The sequence below is a fragment of the Macaca nemestrina genome, chromosome 16 (assembly GCF_043159975.1).
Source record: "Macaca nemestrina isolate mMacNem1 chromosome 16, mMacNem.hap1, whole genome shotgun sequence".
NCBI classification, from domain to species: Eukaryota; Metazoa; Chordata; class Mammalia; order Primates; family Cercopithecidae; genus Macaca; species Macaca nemestrina.
The window spans coordinates 66,617,764-66,639,309 of NC_092140.1; the positions used below are offsets into that span (position 1 = coordinate 66,617,764).

Below are 21,546 nucleotides of genomic sequence, written 5' to 3' on the forward strand. Positions count from 1 at the left end.
GGTAGCAGGTAACAGGCTTCAGAGTAAAAGGTACCATTTTCTAGAGTTCTAACTTAGGCCAAACAAACGAACAAAAAAAGTAACATAGATTCTGTTTTCTGCATCTTGCAGATTATGCTCTTTCTATATTCTTTAAAATTATCAAAAAACATTGTAGTAATATCTAAAAATACTTGTTTCTCTCTGTCTTTCTGAATTTTCCACAAATAAAGTATATTTTCGAGGTGTCTGGCTATCAATTTTCCCATAAAACGATTTGTACCCATTTTATTCCATTTTAATAAATTGCATTACTAAAATGTGCTAAACTAGATGACATTAGCAAATCACCAATTAAAAATAAAACTTTTTTATTGGTGAATAAAATAGGAACCAATTATTTGCTCTTAAATTGGAGAAAATGAGATAGCAAAATAAAAACATTCTTCATTGTTCTTTTACTGCAAAGTATATTTATGACAAAGTCTTTTTTTAAAGGAGAATAAGGAGAATTGTTACTTTTTTTGTTAGTCTGATCCTAATAATGATAATTTGTGATTATGATAGAATTGAGCAGACTTCCCCCATTTGATATTATATAGTAAGAAAATGATAAACTTTGTACCTAGAATAACTTTATTCTCATTATTATTATAATTCTCATTATTATTATCAAAATATTATTATCAGGGGCTGCGTGTGGTGGCTCACGCCTATAATCTCAGCACTTTGGGAGTCCGAGGTGGGCAAATCATGAGGTCAGGAGATCGAGACCATCCTGGCTAACGTGGTGAAACCCTGTCTCTACTAAAAATACAAAAAAAAAAAAAAAAAAAAATTAGCTGTGCGTGGTCGTGGGCACCTGTAGTTCCAGCTACTCAGGAGGCAGGAGAATGGCGTGAACCCAGGAGGCGGAGCTTGCAGTGAGCCAAAATTGCGCCACTGCACTCTAGCCTGGGTGACAGAGCAAAACTCTGTCTCAAAAACAAACAAGCAGAATATATATAAAATATATATATGGCTGCAAGCAACATAATCACTCTAGGTATTTTAAGCAGAAAATGGTATTACATAATTAAATACGCTGTGAAACAAATTGAACAGATTTCATCATAACCTATATCAATCAATTACTTTACAAATTTTGTACCTACCTTACAAGATTTCTGGTAGGCCCAGGGAGTCATGTGAGTAGTACATAGCTAGAAGTAATACAGAAGAAATGCCGTACCATATCACAGCAATGTTCTGATGGAAATGCCACTCCCATCTCTCTGCTGTGGTCAGCACTTGTGACACCAGGGACAGACAGCCTTCTGCCACAGTTGCCCCAGGAGAACCAAACCCTTCATCACAGAGTCCAGTATTCATGTGTGTGGTTGTCCCTCATGTTGGCCAGTTTTTCCTTAGTAGAAAAGGACTGGGATAATATTGGTTAACCAATCTCTAGTTTCTGCCACCCTTTAATTTTCTGTTACTTTTATTTCTATCCTCTTTTTCTTTTCCTTTCTGTGTCTTCTGTCTTCTTTTGTCAGAGTCATGCTTTCCTGGGTTATCAAGAGTATTTTCTAGATTTCAAAGAGTTTGTTGAAATCTTGCTGTTAGTCATAGGACTGATTGAATTGTGATATATTTTTTGAAGGGATTCAAAACATGGGAATCCTAGAGCTTTTGGGGTAGATATTTGGTTCTTCTTCAGTGTATATGTCCTCAAGCCTACAGTGATAGAATGCTGTAACTTCCTTTTCCTGTGGTTTCTCCCTGATCCAGTACCCATGGAGTTGCAGATGGGAGGGTCAGGAACATGAAGGGTCTTAGAGGATCTGCCACTTATAAACTGACATGTTAGTCTGCCACAGTTCTATTGGTGCTGTCAAAAGACATGAACTCCTAGGTTAAAAACAAAGCATTTTATTGCTCACAGCATTAGCAGCAGGCTGACTCGGCTTTGTGTCAGTTCCAAAGCCCATATTATGACACTCATAGTGTAATGTGAATACTGCCAGTTGCAGTGGGTTGTATTTTAGGAAAGAAACTTTGAGCATAGGGAATATTACTTTTATATTATGGGCAGCAATGACTGTGATTGATCTGAGTGATACAGGCTATGATGAAATCTGTTCAATTTGTTTCATAGCATACTTAATTAAGGATGCTGGTCAGTAGGACTGTGGGTAGCAGAAAGAGGCCTGTCTGGAGTATTGGCCTCAGTCCTGCCTTCCAGGTCCCAGATTTAGTCAGCTGAACAAATCCCATAATCTAATAAATCATCAGAGTCTACCTTAGAACATCAAGTGGCTTTTTTGTTTGTTTGTTTTACATCGTGTTTATTGTACTTTATATATCTTTCAATCAATACATACAGATCTATCTCCCTTTTTATTTTTATTATTTTTTAATTATATTTTAAGTTCTAGGGTACATGTGCACAATGTGCAGGTTTGTTACATATGTATACATGTGCCATGTTGGTTTGCTGCACCCATTAACCCGTCATTTACATCAGGTGTATCTCCTAATGCTATCCCTCGCCCCTGCCGCCACTCCATGACAGGCCCTGGTGTGTGATGTTCCTCACCCTGTGTCCAAGTGTTCTCATTGTTCAGTTCCCACCTTGAGAACACCTTGAGCGTGAGAACACGCAGTGTTTGGTTTTCTGTCCTCGCGATAGTTTGCTCAGAATGATGGTGTCTAGCTTCATCCACGTCCCTACAAAGGACATGAACTTTCTTTTTAAATTTTTTGATTTATCTTTCCACTTGGCCTGAGGTATTAATTCAGATACAGTATGACGTGTTAGTGATTATGCAAACTTCCCCTTGTTCAGCAAAGAAGTCTAGGACAATTCTTTCATTCATAACAATCCTGGTCAGTGAGTTGAAGCTGACCTGATTGTCTCCCAGGGCTGATGTGGTGTCACTGATCACTTTAGCTAAAATCAGGCATAGATTTTTTACCACTTCCCACTGTAGGGATAACGGCCTGCAGAGTGCACATAGTAAGTCAATTTTTTTCTCCAGGAAGCTCCCCAGAGTAACTAAGGATAGATTCAGTTTGGAGAGATCTCCATAGTTGCCTAAGGGTTGCATGATATACTGGTGACATGTCTTTAAACACTTGAACATTTCTTATGATCATACCTGTAGAGTTCAAGTCATGGTGTTTTTGAAGAGAGAGGCGAGTTAATGCCTGTCTTTCACACAAGATAAGTAGTCTTGAAAGGTGTACGTGGTGCTCCTGGAAGGAAAGTGTTGTTTATAGTTGTTGGGTGACCAAAATAGGACCTTTATTGGTTGAGGGACAACAGAGTGGCAGAGCTTTCAACTTGGCTTCCAGCTGGCTGATAAATATTACAGTTCTTGGTTCAGGAAATAATTAAGTCTAAACATTTTTGGATGGACTGTCTGAAGACAGTCAGTCCAACTTATCCTTTTTGTCAGTGCCATTCACCCACCCCACAGAATGACTGAGCTACAGTTATGGGACTTGGAATGGGGTAGATATCCAGAGAGAAGGGAAGATGTTTTGCATGGGAGATGCGGGAGCTTGATCTATTCTGATTGACCTCTTAGTAAAGTGTAGATAATGGTAATCAAATCATGGTCAGAACTTTCTGGTGGTGGATGAGAGGATGTGCTGTAGGAGAGGAACTTTGAACCTGCCTGCACTTTGCTGTAAAAGGAGACATTATCTTTATTATACTAGACATGAAGTGAGCCTCCTCTTTGCTCTGGAAAGAGATGCTATTTTCCAAGATTGTTTGGTATACACACATCCTTGAAGAACATGTAGATAAAAGACCATCAATGTCTTTACTTGCAATACAAGTGGAAATGAAATATGAGAGACCCAGGGAGAGTTGTCTTGCAACAGACAGAAGACCACAAACCTCCTAGTGTCATGTTGGCTACTTTTCCTTAAGCCCGGTGCTTCTAATGTTGTTCCTATACATTTGTTATATCTTGGATGTAGATTAAATGGAAGGAAACCCTCATTAATTTTGATTCTAGGGATACCTCAAGAATATTTTCCCTACATTAGTTACTGAATAAAGGGAATACCTGATTTCCACAGTTCCTGAGTCCAGAGAGGAGAAATAATTATGTCAGAGAGCAAATAAAGGAAAAGATGGGAAGCTTGTTTCTGGGTGAAAAAATTGTTTTGTTGTCTTTGATAGTTTGATGTGAATCTGTAGCATCTTTAGTTCTGAGCTTGCTCACTTAAAATATATACTTATATCCTTTTACTTAATTTCATTCAGGTTTCTAAATATGATTTTAGTATACTCTTTAGATATAATACCAATAGCTGGGTTTACATTGTCCTTCTGTGAATCTCTACTTTTTATGATTATCTAGTAAAGATAACCCAGATCTTGTCATTTCTTTACCCACTGTTGAAATACATAGCCATTGTTCACTTTAGGTCTTTTTTTTCCTATTGTAGAAAGATATATAACATAAAATTTACCGTTTTAACCATCTTTGAGAGTATAGTTAGTTCAGTGACATTAAACACATTCACATTGTTGTGCAACCCTTATATCTTCAGGCTTCTTAAGCTATAGCGATAGCATTGATGCAGTACTGGACAGGGGTGGCTGGTGGTTGGTATGTCTTTCTCGGATTCCTGTGGTAGATATTTCTTTACCCTAGGATATATTTTTCAAGGAAGCAAAAGCAAGGGATATAATCCAGGCTATTGGTGTCTCTGGAAATATTGCTAGAGAAAAACTGTGTTCCAAATGTATTTCAGTGTCTGGCATGTACATTGCACATGGTCTTAAGACATATCTCATGATAACATATGAAAATACAGCAGGTGGTCATATATAAAGAAAAATAAGAAAAAGTAAAAGTGTTCTGTTAAATACCTAAAAAATAAGAAATTTGATTAAGCTTCAGGTATAATACTTATGAGTCTAACAATTTGAAAATGACAACCCTTTTTGAAACTTGCTTTGTGAAATGAGGCTATTAGTCTTGGTTCTCTGAGAAGCAAGAGGTTTGATGTTTAAGGGACTAGAGGAAATGCCTGTGAGGGATGCTGGAGGAGGAGCTGGGGGAGGCTGGGAGAGCTGTCAAACTCAATGCAGACCTGACCCTAGGTGAAGGAGAAAGGGAAGGAGTGGAGATTGGGTGAAAGTGTCTCAGGCTGCCCTGCAGTTCTAGGAGAGCTTGGCAAGCCTGTTGGGGAATCCTTGAGCCAAAGTCCCATGTGTCCCAGGAACAGGTCTATTTTAGTATACTTGCTACACTCAAGCCTTGGCTGGGAGCAGGGAACTGTGACTTCAACTCAAATACTGTGATAGGTTTCAGAAGGTAGCAGCTGGGGCTGTAGGCCATTTATGTTTCCTGCAGTCAAAGATTGAGAGTTGCCTTGTTATGGCTGCTGCAAAGATAGTTAAATTTTTCCTTAACTTAAAAAAAAAATCTCTTCAATCTGTGGATTTCATTAAGTTTAATTAGAAGATAGATCTTTGAAAGTTTGATGGGATCTCATTTTTCCATGTCTGAAATAGTAGAAGAAGCAATATTTTAATAAATGAAAAAAGGATAACTTTTTATCATTATATAAATAGTTTCATTAAAGTTTTAAAAATAGTACCAAAAACCTTTCTTAATTGAGTGATAATCACTATATTTTGAAACTTGTCATTGGACAATAATCAGACATGACATTGAATACTCACATTAAAACAAATCAGAGGTTAAATGCCTTTCTTTGGTTGATTTTGTTCCCCCTACGACTTTAATCTTCAAAGTTTACCCAGGTTTTATTATGCCCAAGACCAAGTAAAAGTCTTCTTATAATGAATAGTTATATCTTGATTTACTGTTTTTTGTTTTAAGTATCTCTTCTGTCCCATCAAATCACTATTAATTAATTTTCTATTTTAAATAATTTTTTCTCACATTTAATGAAGGACTAAATGAAGAATACAGACTATTAGAAAAAGGCTAATTTTTAGGATCATTGTTGAGCTATCCCAGAAGGATGCAAAAGTTAAATTAATTCCTTTCTCTTCTGATTACTACTTTTATTGGGGTTTGCATGAATAGGATTGATATTTAAGTACCAGTCAATTAAAACATCAACTAGATTAAAATGGGTCAGTAAATAATAAGCCATTATGGTAGTAGACATTAAAGAAACAGATAATATTCTTATGTGAACTCATATTGTCATATGGAGCATACCCACGTATAAACTAATGGATACCATTATCTTGAGTTTACTGGCAGTTTTCTGAATCTACATTATAAGTCTATATAATACATTTCTTCATTTATTCTACATTGGACAACTAGAAAGATAATTAATGTCTTGAATGTAACTAAAACGTTTCATATTTAACTGATCAATTACTTATTCAGTGACTGCTATGTACTGGGCTATACTAGGTATTGGAACTACAAAGTTAAAAGAAATACACCTCTGCCCTTAAGAAGCTTATACTCAAGAATTTAAAGCCATCTAACATTTCATATGAAAACTGCAATAAATGCAGTTTTAGAAAAAGGCATGGGAGGACATAGAAGAAATTAATGATGTCTTGGGGGAGTTTCTGAATAAATATTTTAAGAATTCAAGTTGGTTCTTTTGTATTCCTGGTATAAATTATAGCTTATTGAGTCCTGCAGTTTATTTCTTTTTTTTTTTTTTTTTTTTGAGACGGAGTCTCACGCTGTTGCCCAGGCTGGAGTGCAGTGGCGCGATCTCGGCTCACTGCAAGCTCCGCCTCCTGGGTTCACGCCATTCTCCTGCCTCAGCCTCCTGAGTAGCTGGGACTACAGGCGCCCGCCACTGCGCCCGGCTAATTTTTTGTATTTTTAGTAGAGACGGGGTTTCACTGTGGTCTCGATCTCCTGACCTTGTGATCCGCCCGCCTCGGCCTCCCAAAGTGCTGGGATTACAGGCTTGAGCCACCGCGCCCGGCCAAGTCCTGCAGTTTATTTCTCTGAGTCTATATGGGGTACATGCAGTTACTTCAATGCATGTGTGTGAAATTTTAAAATCTTTGGAATTTCTCTATTTACACTGGAGGCAAAATATTTCTCCATAAGCATCATTTACCCATTTTAACTTGATAAATGTGAAATTTAATTGTGCAAAGAGAGAAATAATTTCTGCTATGGGGTAGGAAAGATGAATAGCAGTCTAAACTGTATCTTCCAGGCCCAGATAATAAGTTTTTGCGGACTCTGATGGAATTTTTATTTAAGTATTTTACTGGTTCTTGTTTTCAATCTGGATTTAGCTCCTGAAGCTGATATGTTGTTGCAGTGTAGAGCCGTCATTTAATTGTAAAAACATCTACTTATATCCAGGATGAACATGTTGACTCGGGTAAACTTTCTAAGAACTACCTACTTTTGCTGTTAGACAACTTTCTAAATCTTGTCAGCACAATCAGGTTGAAAGCATCTGCTCTGGCCGCCTTTGGAAAAACTGGATGGTCCTCCTGGATGGGGCTCAGGGATAGTGCCTGTTACTGAACCTTGAATTTTGTGCTTAAGTTTGTTGTCCAAAAAGGGTCAGGGAACCAAAGGTTAGAAAAAACAGTCTCATTACTGAGTATCCACCCAAAAGAAAAGAAATAAATATTTCAAAGGGATGCTAGTACTCGCATGTTTATTACAGCACTATTCACAATAGCAAAGATATGGAATAAACCTAAGTGTTTATCAGTGGATGAATGGATAAAGAAAATGTGGTACATATACACTGTGGAATACTATTCAACCATAAAAAGGAATGAAATCCTGTCATTTGCGGCAACATAGATGGAACTGGAGGCTATTATCTTAAGTGAAATCAACCAAGCACAGACAGACAAATATCACATGTTCTCACTTATATGTGGGAGCTAAAAATTGTGATCACATGGATGTAGAAAGTGGAAAGGTAGATAACAGGCTGGGAAGAGTGAAGTCGAGGCAGAGAAGGAAGAATGAAGAGAAGTGTGTAAAGGGTGCAAACGTACGGTAGAAGGGGTAAGTTTAATGTTTGATAGCAGAATGGAGTGACTGTATCTGACCAAATAGCAGAATAGAGTGACTGTATCTGACCAAATAAATGTATTGTACTCAGAGAATAGACACCGTAAATACTTTGACTTGATCACTGCACCTTATATGCATGTAACAAGATTTCTCATGTACAATAAATTTGTATAAACAAACACATTTGTCTTTTCTCATATTTGTGTTGAACATAGTAATTGCAGTAAATTATGTACCAAAGGAAATTTAGGTACTATGTATTCACATATGAAGAAAACTTCTCACTTTATTTTCAAGGGCAGAAAGCCACTTTGCTGATTCAGTGATGTAGATAGCGGCATGTTCCTCTATTTTGTTGTTAACCTCTTTCAGCTTCTAATGATTTTCCTTTGATCATTTGCCATGTTCTTAAGATTGCCTTTGACTGGCTCTGTCCCACATATTGAATATCTTTGAGATTTCTATTTACAGTTTATCTACTTTATTGGCCCCTGTTATGTCTTTACCTTCCCAGTTGATATTGCTACTTTTGTCCCACTCTTTGTCATTACCTTTTTGGCCGCTCACTTTCCTGTCTTAGGCTGTCTGGAGTTTGCTGGTGTCAGTCCTTCTACTATACTTTTAGTTTACTGCTTCCCTAAGGAAATCTTCAACTATCCTGAATCATAGATGGACACACACCCCTCCAGCTAGAAGTTACATTTAAAATACCTTTTCTCACGTAAGATCCTTTTTGATAATTGACACAAGAGTAATAAAGTGAGCTTACAGTATTGGCTTTCCAAACCATTATAATTGAATTTGTAATCCATAAAACCTAAAGATAAGTGTCTTTAAACAGACTTTTTAAAAACAAAGATAAAGGAGCAGTTACTTCTAACATATAAAGTTGCATTTAGGGCAAAGAGGAGAATATTTTAGAGCCAATTGCTTTGTTTACTGGCTGCATACGGCATCTGTGGGGAGGCAAGTGGTTTCCACTTGGAACAGTAACTTTATCCCTTTGTAGAAGCTATTCTTGTCAAGTCACCAGTGTTTTCATTTTGCCAAATGCGGTGGTATTTGGTTAGTCCTTGTTTTATTTGACCACATTTGACACAGTTGATCACTCTCTCACTGTTGAGACCACTTTCCATACTTCCAGGACACCACAATCTCCTTGTTTTCCTTCTACCTCACTTATGGTTTTTAACTTTTTTTTTTCCTTTAACTTATTTCTCTAATCTCCACGTTGAAACCTACAGTTGAAAAATGCCCTAAACAGTTCTTACTCCTCCTTTTTCCTCTGTACTGTCCCCTGGGTGATTCCATCTGAGATCTTGGTTTTTATATATTATTGCTATAGTAATTGCTTTATTTTGAACTGGAGTCTTCCATCTTCAATTTCCTTGTCAGCTTTTAAAATTTAGATCACTAATAGACATTTCCAACTTATCATCTCCAAAACTGAATCCTTCTCTCTTCCCAAGCCTGTTTCTTCCATGGTCATTTCTGTTTCAATAAATTACAATTTTGTCCTTGAAGTTGCTCAGGCCCAAAACCTTGGAGTCAGTCTTGATTCCTCTTTCTCTCAAAGAAATTTCCATCTTTTTTCACACCTGTATATCTAGTACCACGAACGGTGCCTGGTGTATAGTAGGCATCAATAAATAGGCTTTGAAGGAATGAAGTATGTGAGCCAATATCAGGGTAAACTGCCTGATATTGCCCAAAGATGGAAACTTTAGTTAACTAGGTGCTCTCAAGAAGATAGAAGCTCCTTATTTTCTTACCCTTATTAGCTCAGAGGGAGGTTGGTTTTGTAATGTATCACAATGATTTCTATAACATGCAAATTAAGAGAGATCATATGCTACATTTTTGGAACATCAAATACAGCACAGAGATTACTTCCTTATGACAAATATCTCACTTTTGTTTCTCATTTTTTGAGTATGAATATCTCCAGTTGACAGAAGTTGTAGGTACTCAGTAATTATTTTTTTAGTGAATGAATGATTCTAATATACATCTCGATCAGAATTTTGGAAGTAGGATTTATCTTATTCTCTAAAACCTGTTGCTCTTCTTGCATTTTGTATGTCTGCTAATGGTACCACTTTCTATCTAATTAAACAACAAAAGTGGGAAGCCTCTTGTAAATGCTTTTCTTGTACCTCATTCTATCAGTTTATATTTCAAATGTTGTTCAAACCTTCCTCCTTGCTCAAAAATTTACTTCTACAGTAGCTTCTGAACTTGAATCTATTGCCTCTGTTATTGTCCCCCCTTTGCGTAAAATTCCTTACGATTTTCACTATTTCTGGTTGAATCTGAATTTTGTGACTTGACACACAAGGCTATGCCTTATCTGTCTCCTGTCTCCTTGTTCAGCCTCATTTCTTGACTTCTTCCCATTACTTCCCTTTCTACCTTGACAAAGTACTCACAAAATTTGAATTACTTGTAATTTAAAGGTTCCATGTCTTTGAACATGTTAATTCCTGTGCTTAGAACTTCATTCTTCACTTCTGCATCAGGCCATTTTATTAATCCTTGAGTCGGTATTTTATTCAGCTGTCCTAGTTCTCATTTAGCATCTCCATATTCCCATTATTTACCAAACATATTTCTTATAGTATATAGTATGTTTTAATCATTTTACTGATATATCTTCATTGGACAGGCAAAATGTCCTGTTAGCCTTTGTAGTTTTTTAACCTTTCTCGGTGTTTCTAGGAGTTGATTGATATGGCATAAATGCTGATTGACACTCCCTTCTGCTGGTATGCTAAATTATTGTGAAATTATGTGATACCACAGGTATGTATCTCATTACGTATAAAACCTGGAAGGAACTCCTTGGTCTTTACCTTGATTATAGAATTATTTATCCATAAAGAACAATACATTTTAGTGCATACCTATATATATTCACAGACATGTTTGCATGATTTAAATTAAATAGATTGTAAGCCATGCTAATGGAAAATTATGATTAGAATTGGGAAGCAATTTTATAAATTTAACTTGAATTCATTATTTCAATTTAATTTCCTATTTCTTCTTCTATAGAGAATTACCTTTTTGAATATTTCCTGGAAATAATTTGGATTATCCTTTCCCTTATTTCTCAATTTCATGCTACTGTTGTCTACATATATTTATTTTCCATTTAGGTGATATTTACTGCTAGTTTTTGTGTTCCTTGTTTTTGCTACTTTCTTTGAGTTGTCTGTAATTTGTGTTTTTCTAGAAGCCAGGTGACTGAGTTTGATTTAGTTTCTCTGATTGTAGAGAAAAATTATTTATTTGCTCTTTCAGATCTTTGAAAATTATATGGCATTGCTGAAAAAAACATTTGTGGTTCCTGGGTAATGACTGGCAAGGGGGTGGAAGGAAAAAATTTTAAACTTGACTTTTTGAAATGAACTGGTTACAGCTGAATGAACGTGTACCGGAAAGGTAGATTCTGTTAAGTTTTTTTTTTTTTTAAAGTATGTTTTTCTTCTTCCTCTCTCTTCTGACATATTTCCCATTCCCACTTTAAACAACCTTAAGTTTCGACAGTAGAGGCATGCTGGTCAGATTTTAATGCTTAGATATCAAATATAACAATTACTATATATTTCAAACAGCGGGAATTGAGACTCCTGTTGGTGTCTTACTCCAAAACAGCATTTTAAATTCATATAAACCTTGCTTTAAGGGATGGAGAAAAGACAATTTAGGGAACAGCATGAGGTTAAACATATTGATCAGTAGTCCAGTAGTTCTTGCTAGACTTGGATAGAATGTAGACTTTAGAAAAATAGTATTATCAACAACAACAAAGAATGCTTCTCTAGAGAGACTGTCTTTTGTTTGCATTTTATGGATTTTGGAGGATGAAAGATATATTTTAGCCAGGGATTAAAAAAAAGTGGAGAAGTTGAAAGTTGAAGTGTTAAACATGAGCTGAGAAATTTTGTAATTTAAAAATTTTTATCATTTAAGTTCTATATTAAAGGATTTACTGAGCTCTGTTATTTATTTCTAGTTAAAACATAGGGTAATTTTGAATTTTTGCCAAAGTGTGAGAACCATTGCCTGATAAATTAACTTCTAGAAATTAATTATACAGTGTTTATTTATAACCTTGTTAACCAGAGTTAAGACATTTGTTGACCTTGAAGTCCTCGGAACTTTGAGTCTCTCTTGATGAATGGAAAATTATTTTATTATCCTATTTTAGGTAAGTGTTATCTATGCAATAGGTGTTTATCATTTTCAACTAAGATATGTTAAATTTCTCTTGTATGTGTGTAGAGTAATATTATTGGACAGAAACTTAGCTTTTGGTTACAAGTGTTTTTTTTTTTTTTGTTTGTTTTTTTAATGGAGCAGTAGTAATGGCTAATGTTTTTCCATCTTCCTTTCACCTCAGTAACCCTGAAATAAATAAGAAATAAATAACTCCACTGAAACTTTATTTCTTCTGTAGTTTATAACTGACTAAAATATTTTGCTTACAAATTGTTTTAATAGGAAAGATATTTAATAATGCTGGAATAAAACATTGAAGTTTAGTTTTGTTACTCTTTCTTTAATGTTGGAAACCCAGTCTGTCTCACTGTTTGATCTCTTGTAGGTAGCTTGTATGCAGCTCATCAATGCCCTGGTTACATCTCCTGATGATTTGGACTTTAGGCTTCACATCAGAAATGAATTTATGCGTTGTGGATTGAAAGAGATATTGCCAGTAAGTGCCCTGCAGTCTCCTTATTAATATTTAAATTAAAAGAGTACTTCAGTAGGGGGAAATTTAGATAAATTACCTTGAAGAATAATTTGTCTGTAGGAAAAGGCTTGAGTTTAAAAATCCATTTTTGAAATATAGATGATAAGATTTGAGTGTTATTTAACACTTTAAATATTTGAATGCTATAAATCAAGTTGAATGGTTGGTTTATTGTTTATATGTTTTTTATCCTTTTGCATAATTAAAAACAATAATTCATCATATTTTTTATTTCTATCTCTAGAATTTAAAATGCATTAAGAATGATGGCCTGGATATCCAACTTAAAGTCTTTGATGAGCATAAAGAGGAAGATTTGATTGAGTTATCCCATCGCCTCGAAGATATTAGAGCTGAACTTGAATATCCTTTTGTTCTAAAGTCTAGTCAAATCATATATAAAATTATTGCTAAATCCAAAATACTCAACCACAAATATTTAGCTCATTTCTATGTAACCAACATGAAATCAAACCTTCATGCGTCAGAAGAATGTTATTATTTTATTAGTTTGTGTGCTTTTATGAATACACCTATATGTAAGTGCATGCTGCAACTAACAAATGGATGCTGTAGATTAACTTATATGTATGTGTGCAATCTGTTCTGTTTTCTTTTTATATTTGACATTTCTCCTTCTACTCCGGGCTTTTCAGCTCTAGGAAAAGGGCAGTCTTAGTCACTGGCTGCTCTTTCCCTGCACCTTGGGTGCATACTCATGAGTCACATGTTAATCTGTGGGTCTGCAGATATCTGTGCTCCTCATGAGACCCACCAGGTTCCTATCCTCACCTGGGGCTTCTTCGTGATAGATTATGCCTGACCACCAGCTCTGTTGGTCAGGCAACCTTTAGAATTCAACACAGTATTCATAGATAGCTTCTCTACTATCTTTGTTCTCAACAGCCTCTGTGCTTAGGCGAGACAGATAGTTTGAGCTGATTGTAGAAAGGAAGTCAGGAAGTGTCAGGTTAAGTTACCATTTCCAGAGTTTTTCTACTACCCTCAATGCTAAATATCTGTATTTTATATTGAATATATAAGATGCCTGTATTAGAGTTTCAAAACCTTACAGAACAAATTCTGTCATATTATTGTAGTTGTTTGGTGTAGAGTATAAATAAATCCATATATTCCTTAATCAACTCACTGAAGCATATGATGTTTACAACATGGTGTGGAGCACAGTTAAAGAAACTAGAGCAGAGGGATATTTTATTTCTATTCTTCAGCATCTTTTGCTGATTCGAAATGATTATTTTATAAGGTAAGAAGAAGTTATATTCTAATGTTTTCTTTCACTAATAGAAATCTATTAATTGTGAAATTCACATCATATTTGCCTTTGACAAGCAAATGATTTTTATGTTTGTCATAACATTGATTCCTAGAATGTGTTGTTTCCTCTGGGCACATATTTAGATAGATGATGGTAAAATGATATTACTATTACTTTTTAAGCTCCTGTGGATTCCTGGTTACAACCTTTCATCTGAATAAAAATGCAAACAAGCAACAAATTACTAGTTGATCATGTGATAGATAATATGTTCTGGCTATTCCTTAGGCAGTAGAAATGATGTTGATAAGTTTCTTCTTATAAGTTACATGAAGGGCACTAAACATTGCCTTTATTCATGTTTAAGTAGCTGGCAAGCCTTAATAATACAGTTGTGTTTAATGTTGCCAATCTATCAAAAAGCCAGACAAATGGCTTTTAAAGATTGATTATGTCCTAGCCATCTGAATTTAACAAGTTATTTATCTTTTTTTTTTTTTTTTTTTTTTACCTCATCTACATTATAATGTGACTAAATATGGATGTTAGCGCCTAACTCACTGGGTTATTAGGTAGGTGAAATATGGGAAAGTGGGTAAAACTTCTAGCCAAACCCTTGGCATATGGTGTATGCTTAGTAAATGTTCTCTATATCTACTTTCCATTTCTATTACTCTTTTATGGTGGAAGCTGAGCTCTTTGAATATAAAATCATTTTGTTGCCACCAATTTAGGTTTGCTGAAATTTCATTCTCTTATACTTTGGGTGGTTTTTTCTTTTCTACTTAATTTCAAGTAGAATAATTTTTTAGACAAACTTCATTCAGGCTATGTCCTCTGGGTAATGTCAGAGGGTATGACTCAATTATTTTTTGATGTACCTAACAAGCAAGGAGGAGACCCAAAATGTTAAAACTTTAGGTTTTCCGGATGTGGGTAGGACATACATCAAAATTACTCTTTGTAGCCAGAAATCCCATTGATATTCTAAAATATGAGTTTAGTAACTGATTTTTTAAAATTTGCTTCTTTCTCATATTTTATTAAAAATAAACCAGTTTAAATATTTACATACTTGATAAATGCTAGATTAAGAATTGCTAATTTAGATTTTAAAATATCATTTGTATCATGCTGTTTATGATACTAACTACTCCAAATTTACTTAAAAATGAAACTGAAACTTCTACTTACTCTAAAGTAAACTCCATACATTTTTTGATCTGTGTGTGGTCGGTCCTGTCGTCCTTTGGATATTTGCCGCTGTTTGAGTACCCAGGAATTTAAGACTGTTGTTTTTTTTCAATGGTTTGAACGTGCCTGTAGTCCTGCAGGGGTTTATCATGCTTATGACTTTGATCCCTTCACCTGTGCCCTGAGAGGGCATGTGGTTGTATCTAGCTTCAAAACAGATTAAAAAACACAATTGTTTTAGGTTGTGTTCAGGTGATCCTATCATTTGAGTTAACTCAAGAGTCTTGGAGAAAGATTAACTTGTGGCATTACCAAAATGACATTAAGGCATAGAAATTTAGATATTTGGCCATCTTTTGAGTATGAACTTCTACATTTGATGCTCATCTATGTTAATTCCTTCTTTGGCTCTTTAAACTCCAGGTATCTTGGTTCCAGATATGGTTGCCACAAAGGCAGTGTTCTTCCTGTGACTGCTATACTCACGACAACTCCATCAATTTTGTCCTCGTGTTTCCAAACTCTCCTATTTATTATCGTGGTTGTTAATATTTATTAAAAATATGTTATGTTTTTATCCCAAGATTGTGTCAGAATTGTGATAATTCACATATATTTTCGTCGTGCATTTATTTTTTTAAAGTTTTATTTATTTAAATACAGTAAAACTTACTCTTGTTGGTGTACACATCTATGAGTGTTTTTTTTGTTTGTTTGTTTTTTACCTTCATTTTTTGGTTTCATCTACCTCAGAAGGACCTCTATTTTACTGTTTCAGCAATCTTAGATAACCTGTAACATTTTTTGTTTAATGAGCTCTTTAAACTACTTTTGATATGAACATACATAATTTTTCTTTTTCTTTTTACAAACAACAGGTTGTTCCATTGCAGAATGTTAAATGTTCTCATTTGAAATAATTGGTGGATGGAAAAATTAGAATCTTTTTTCATTTCTACTTTTGGAACAAAAGAAAGTTTGACAGAAATGGAATTCGATTGGAGAATATATGTCAAAGGCAGCCCCTTTTCCCCAGGAAAAAGGGAGGGGGCTGAAATAAAGCAAGATAATTGGATAGAGAAGATCAAATTCAGTTTTGCATAGAATAATTAAGGCTTACCATGACTAAAATACTATGGTAGTTAAATGAGCATGGGAGATAATTTCTGACATTTGTTAACAATACTACAGAGAAAAATGAAGATTTCAAAATCTCCTCCAACAAAAATAACATTTTATCAGTAATGGCAACTTAGTGTTCATCCCTTAATTAAGTTATTTGCATATTCCTCAGACACATTTACTACCTCACCAATATTTTCATGGAGATTATTTTCTAGATTTATATTTTTGGAATCCAGAAATGTTGTATATTATTCTTTGCTAGTATTGCCTCCCCAAAGAGTTTTTGCATGAAATTTCAGCTACATTACAGATGAACTCATAATTGGACATTATGGAGTTGAGGAAAAACTTACTAAAATTATGATTTCTTAAAAAAATGACATGAAATAGCTTGTGTTGTTAATTTAAAACATTTTCATTTTAAAAACATTAGAATAATATTAAGAGTAAAAAAGAAATACATCATTGAAATTTTTAAATGTGATAGATATAAATGTGTTTAAATGTATATACCACATGTAAATGTGGTAATTACGGCAGAAATATTTGGGAATGGGAGATAATGTCTTGAAAGAACTTGAACAAATAGAGGCATAGATAACACTTTTGATTTGTGCCCAGGAACCGTTTCTTAAACATTTTTACTCTATGACAGTTAATGATCATTAGTCATCTTTGCTAGTGTTAAGCTGTAGTAGATTTTCTTCACCATAATACATGGTTTATTAGGTGTAAGGTAAGTAGGTCAAGAGCAGTGGGTCATAGTTTATGGAAAGGAAAGCCTAACTGGCTTGAGGGACCAACACTTAGGTGATGAGGAGGATTTACAGAGGAGAAGTATGCTAAAAGTCATTAAGGAAAGAAGTTCTAGGGGATGATTTGGTATGGAGGACTGTGCTTCATTAGAATAGTACCCAACCTGTTTATCACTTTAGTTTGGTTTTACTTATAAAATCTTTTATCTGTTTCACATTTATTAAATCTTAAGGGATGTTTTGCTTATTGCCAAAGTAGATGGACTAGACTTAATTGTAATGACAACATAAAATCTACTTGGAGATTTTAGTTAAACTTCAATTTTTGGACAAATATTATTATACTGAATTTTTCATTTCCCTTTGAGTAAGAAATGTGAATTTGATATTGTATATAACTTACAGTATGAGTTTTAAATTTGATTTCACAAACACTTGGAAAACAGTATACCATATACTACCATAAAACTTTTTAGAAAAGATTTTTGTTTATTTTGATTATATTATGAAGTGAGTTAATGGTAGCTATTTCAGTGTGGTACAGTGGAAAGTTGATGACCTCTGAGCACTAATTTTAAGCACTTATCACTTCACTTTCAGCTAATTTACTTAATTCAAGGTTTTGACTTTTATTAAGAAAATTAAGGGACACTATATTTCCTAAAAGACTATAAAAATATGCTGTTTTGAATTCATTAAAAGCAAAGTGGTGACAATTGTATTTACTCTCACTTCCATGTAAAATCTGTTATGTCAACTGTTGAAACTATATTACTAATAAATTATTGAACTTGAAATCAATCTTAGCAAAAAAGTTTTGTTTTGATGTAAAGTTACACTAATGATTGATTGTACATTTACTCTTTTCTTTGGTTTTAGGCAACAGTACTTCAAATTAATTGATGAGTGTGTATCCCAGATTGTATTGCATAGAGATGGAATGGATCCAGACTTCACATATCGAAAAAGACTAGATTTAGATTTAACCGAGTTTGTAGGTGAGTATTTCTCTACTATTTAAAGGGAAATATCTTATTGTCTCTTATTCTATGAATGAGCTCTAGGGTATTGGTTCTCGGGTTGTGTATCTGGACTCCTGAGGGCCCTAATTGTCAAAACTGTTTTCATAATAGCACAAAAACATTATTTGCCTTTTTTATCGGGTTGGTATTTTGCACTGGTGGTGCAGAACAATGGTGAGTAAAACTCCTGGCACTTTGTTATGAATCAAGGCAGTGGCACTGAACTGTGGGAGTAGTCATTGTCATCTTTACTGTCAATAAAACAACAAAAAAACTGCCATTTTTTTACCTAAGAATGCCTTTGATAAGGTCCTAAAAATGTTAACTTTATGCAAGATGGACCCTTGCATACACATTGTTTTAATATTCTGTGTTAACAAATGGGATTTATACATACAGTACTTCTGCTGCATATGACCAGTGCCTGATGTTACAAATTCTCCATAGGCAAAAGATCTATTAAAAGAGTTCAATAAGAAAATATTTGTGTAATTGAGTTGCAAGCAGAATTGCCTGCCCCGCCGCCAAAGCCTTTTTTTTTTTAAAACTTGGGAATGACTCATACAGACGACAGCTTCTGTAACTTGAGAGTTGTTTTTTTTTTTTTTAAGATAATCAGAGCATTATTACTTAGTGTTGTAACATTTGAGTTTTTATTTACGTTTTCGTCAGGCACTTGCTTTCTTAAAAATGAAATAAAATGAGCCTATAACTTCAAAGAAAATGGCCGATAAATATGCTGCCAATGAGAAAATTTGAGTTTTTAAGTGGAAATTTGAATTTTGAAAAATTTGTATTTGCTGCTTTTAGGCTGACAGGTTCTCAATACTAAAATTATTTCCTGATGTCACTGGTGTTATTAACCTGATTATTCATTGTGATATTGTAGAAAGACATGTTAACATTTGGAACATTTGCATGACTCAGCACACCATTCTTTTCCATATGACCAGTGCCTGATGTTACAAATTCTACATAGGCAAAAGATCTATTACAAGTGCAACATTTATCAAGAGATTTTAGGGTAACAGAGTACAAGTTAATTGATATGATATGTGATTCCACATATCATATATGTTTAAAAATGCAACATTTATCAAGAGATTTTAGGGTAACAGGGTAAAGTTAATTGATATGATACGTGATTCCACATATCATATGTGTTTAAGAAGTCACCATTTGTCAGATTTCGATATAACATCAAAGAAGATTATCCACAATGATTTGAAAAAGCTATTAAAATACACCTCTCATTTTCAGCTGTGTATCTGTGCAGAGTTGTGTTTCTTTTCATATATTATCTGAGTCCAGGGAGAAGAATGAAATATAATTAGTGAAGAACTAGATAATAATGAAAATGCTTGTTTCTCTCTATAAGAGATAAACAATTAGAAGTTCCTGTGGTGGGGGGAGTGGGAAGAGGACGCAGAAATTAAGGAAATGGTGCTGTAAATATGCAGCACACTAAAATGTGGAATGATTTTGAATAGTATCTGAAAAAATTTATTCCACTGAGTCATTTAGGAATGGCAGCTGAGAGGTTTTTTTCACTGAGCTCTTGAGAAGGAAATAAAATATTTGAACACCATTTGCCTGTATAAGTGAAGCATGCTTACATAGTTTTAATAAATTAATTGTATTTACTGATTTTTAAATATTTAGAATAAACTCATAAGTAAATACAAAAGATTTAAATACAGAAGAGAATGTCATTGTATTTCTATGAATAGGTGAGAGAAGAACCAAAGTTGGACAATAGGGGAAAAAGGTGTTGGAAAGCATAAGGCACAGATAATTTGACATACTATAGCAAGAATTTTAAGTTATTGTTAAGGTAATGGGAATCAAAATTAAATATTTCATGCTCTGGAGTAATCCAATTTAGTAAATATCAAAAATTAGGATTAGATAGAGAACAAACACTGTTTTAATCTTTTATACCAGAATCTATAATGTCTTAAATAGATAAATCAAGAAATAATAGTTATGTACATTTTATTTAGAGTTAAGAAACTAACCACCAAAATAATCTGGTATAGAAATGGCCGTAAGAGGTTGCATTTAGGAAGTGTGATTGAGATTTGGATGCAGTAACTTTGTTGACTTATTTTTTATTATAAATTCTTCTGTAATACATTTTTATAAACCTTGTTCATGTATCACTTTCATTCAATAAAAAAGAAGGGATAGCATATATTATGGGAAATCCATATGAATTACTTGTCCTACATTGTGTTCTGTCATGTATATATATCGGAACTTATTTAAGCAATTCATTATTGATGGGCATTTAAGTTATTTTCAGGTTTTTTGTTTTTTTTGCTAACATCAGAAAATATTTTAATGATTATTCTGGCCTAATGGACAAGTCTTTGAAATGGAATTGCTAGGTTAAAAGAAAATCCATATTTACAATTTTAGTACATATTGCCTAGTTTTTCATCAGCAAAGTTCTTAACTTTCACTATTGGTTTCCTCATGTCAACTCCAACACTTGGCATTATCAGTCATTTAATCTTCACATTCATATTGTTAATTTTCATATTGATAGGGAATAATAAACATTATTCATCTGCTTTAGTGATTTTTTTAGTATCAATTTTTCTAACTTTCTGTTTATTACTGTTGCCGGGGTTTTTTTTTTGTTTTTTTTTAGCTTGGTCAGACATCATCTTTTTTCTTTAAAATATGTTCCAATTGGTGATAGAAATACTTGAGTGTTATTACAATTGAACATTCTCCTTTTGCCTGCTAGAAGTTTAAAACTGTTATTGAGTTTGGCTTTTCCTGTTTTCTGTTTTCTGGTATCATGCTTAGAAAAAGCCTTTTTCATTCCAACATTATAATTTTTTTTCCATTTTATTTATTACTGGTAGTATCAGTATTATTTTCTATGATATTTTTTCTTTCTAAACTTTTGAAGTCATAATGAGTTTAAGAACTATCACATTAAAAATTTCCTGTCATTGCAATTTTAGACGTTTGCGTAGATCAAGCAAAACTAGAAGAGTTTGAAGAGAAAGCATCAGAACTTTATAAGAAAGTAAGTAGTTTTGACTAACTTTGTAGTACTCTCTGGGGAACCACTGCAGGCATGCTTCTGCCTCAGGGAATTTGCTTGTTATTCCTTCTTTCTTCTTTATCTGCTTCAGGTGTGTGCACAGATGCCATCCACCAAGGAGGACTTTATAGACCATTGTATCTAAAAAATCTTAACTTCCCACTCCCAACCTTGACCTTCCCTATTCTTTCCTTATTTGTTTTCTTTCAATATATTTATCATCATCTGACATGCTACATAGTTTAGTATTTACATGTGAATGAATTATCTATTTCACCCTAAGAGTAAACTTTGAGGCATTTTGTTGCTTTATTTACTATCCCTGCACCAAGAACTTTTCCCGGCCCTTTGTAAGAACTAAAAAGA

The 21,546-nt window shown here is 34.1% G+C and overlaps 1 protein-coding gene across 8 annotated transcripts in view; it reads left to right on the forward strand.

Annotated features, from left to right (window-relative positions):
* LOC105485577 (diaphanous related formin 3) overlaps window positions 1-21,546 on the forward strand; it is a 498,294-nt gene that overhangs the window by 161,277 nt on the left and 315,471 nt on the right. For all 8 annotated transcript variants that reach the window (XR_011614754.1, XM_071081265.1, XM_071081266.1 and 5 more), the window contains 5 exons: window positions 12,595-12,705; window positions 12,989-13,107; window positions 13,895-14,011; window positions 17,977-18,095; window positions 21,098-21,162. Coding sequence is in view for 7 of the 8 variants with exons in the window: in XM_071081265.1 (XP_070937366.1) it covers window positions 12,595-12,705; window positions 12,989-13,107; window positions 13,895-14,011; window positions 17,977-18,095; window positions 21,098-21,162 (531 nt within the window). In the remaining variant the exon portion in view is untranslated. The remainder of the gene's footprint in view (window positions 1-12,594; window positions 12,706-12,988; window positions 13,108-13,894; window positions 14,012-17,976; window positions 18,096-21,097; window positions 21,163-21,546) is intronic.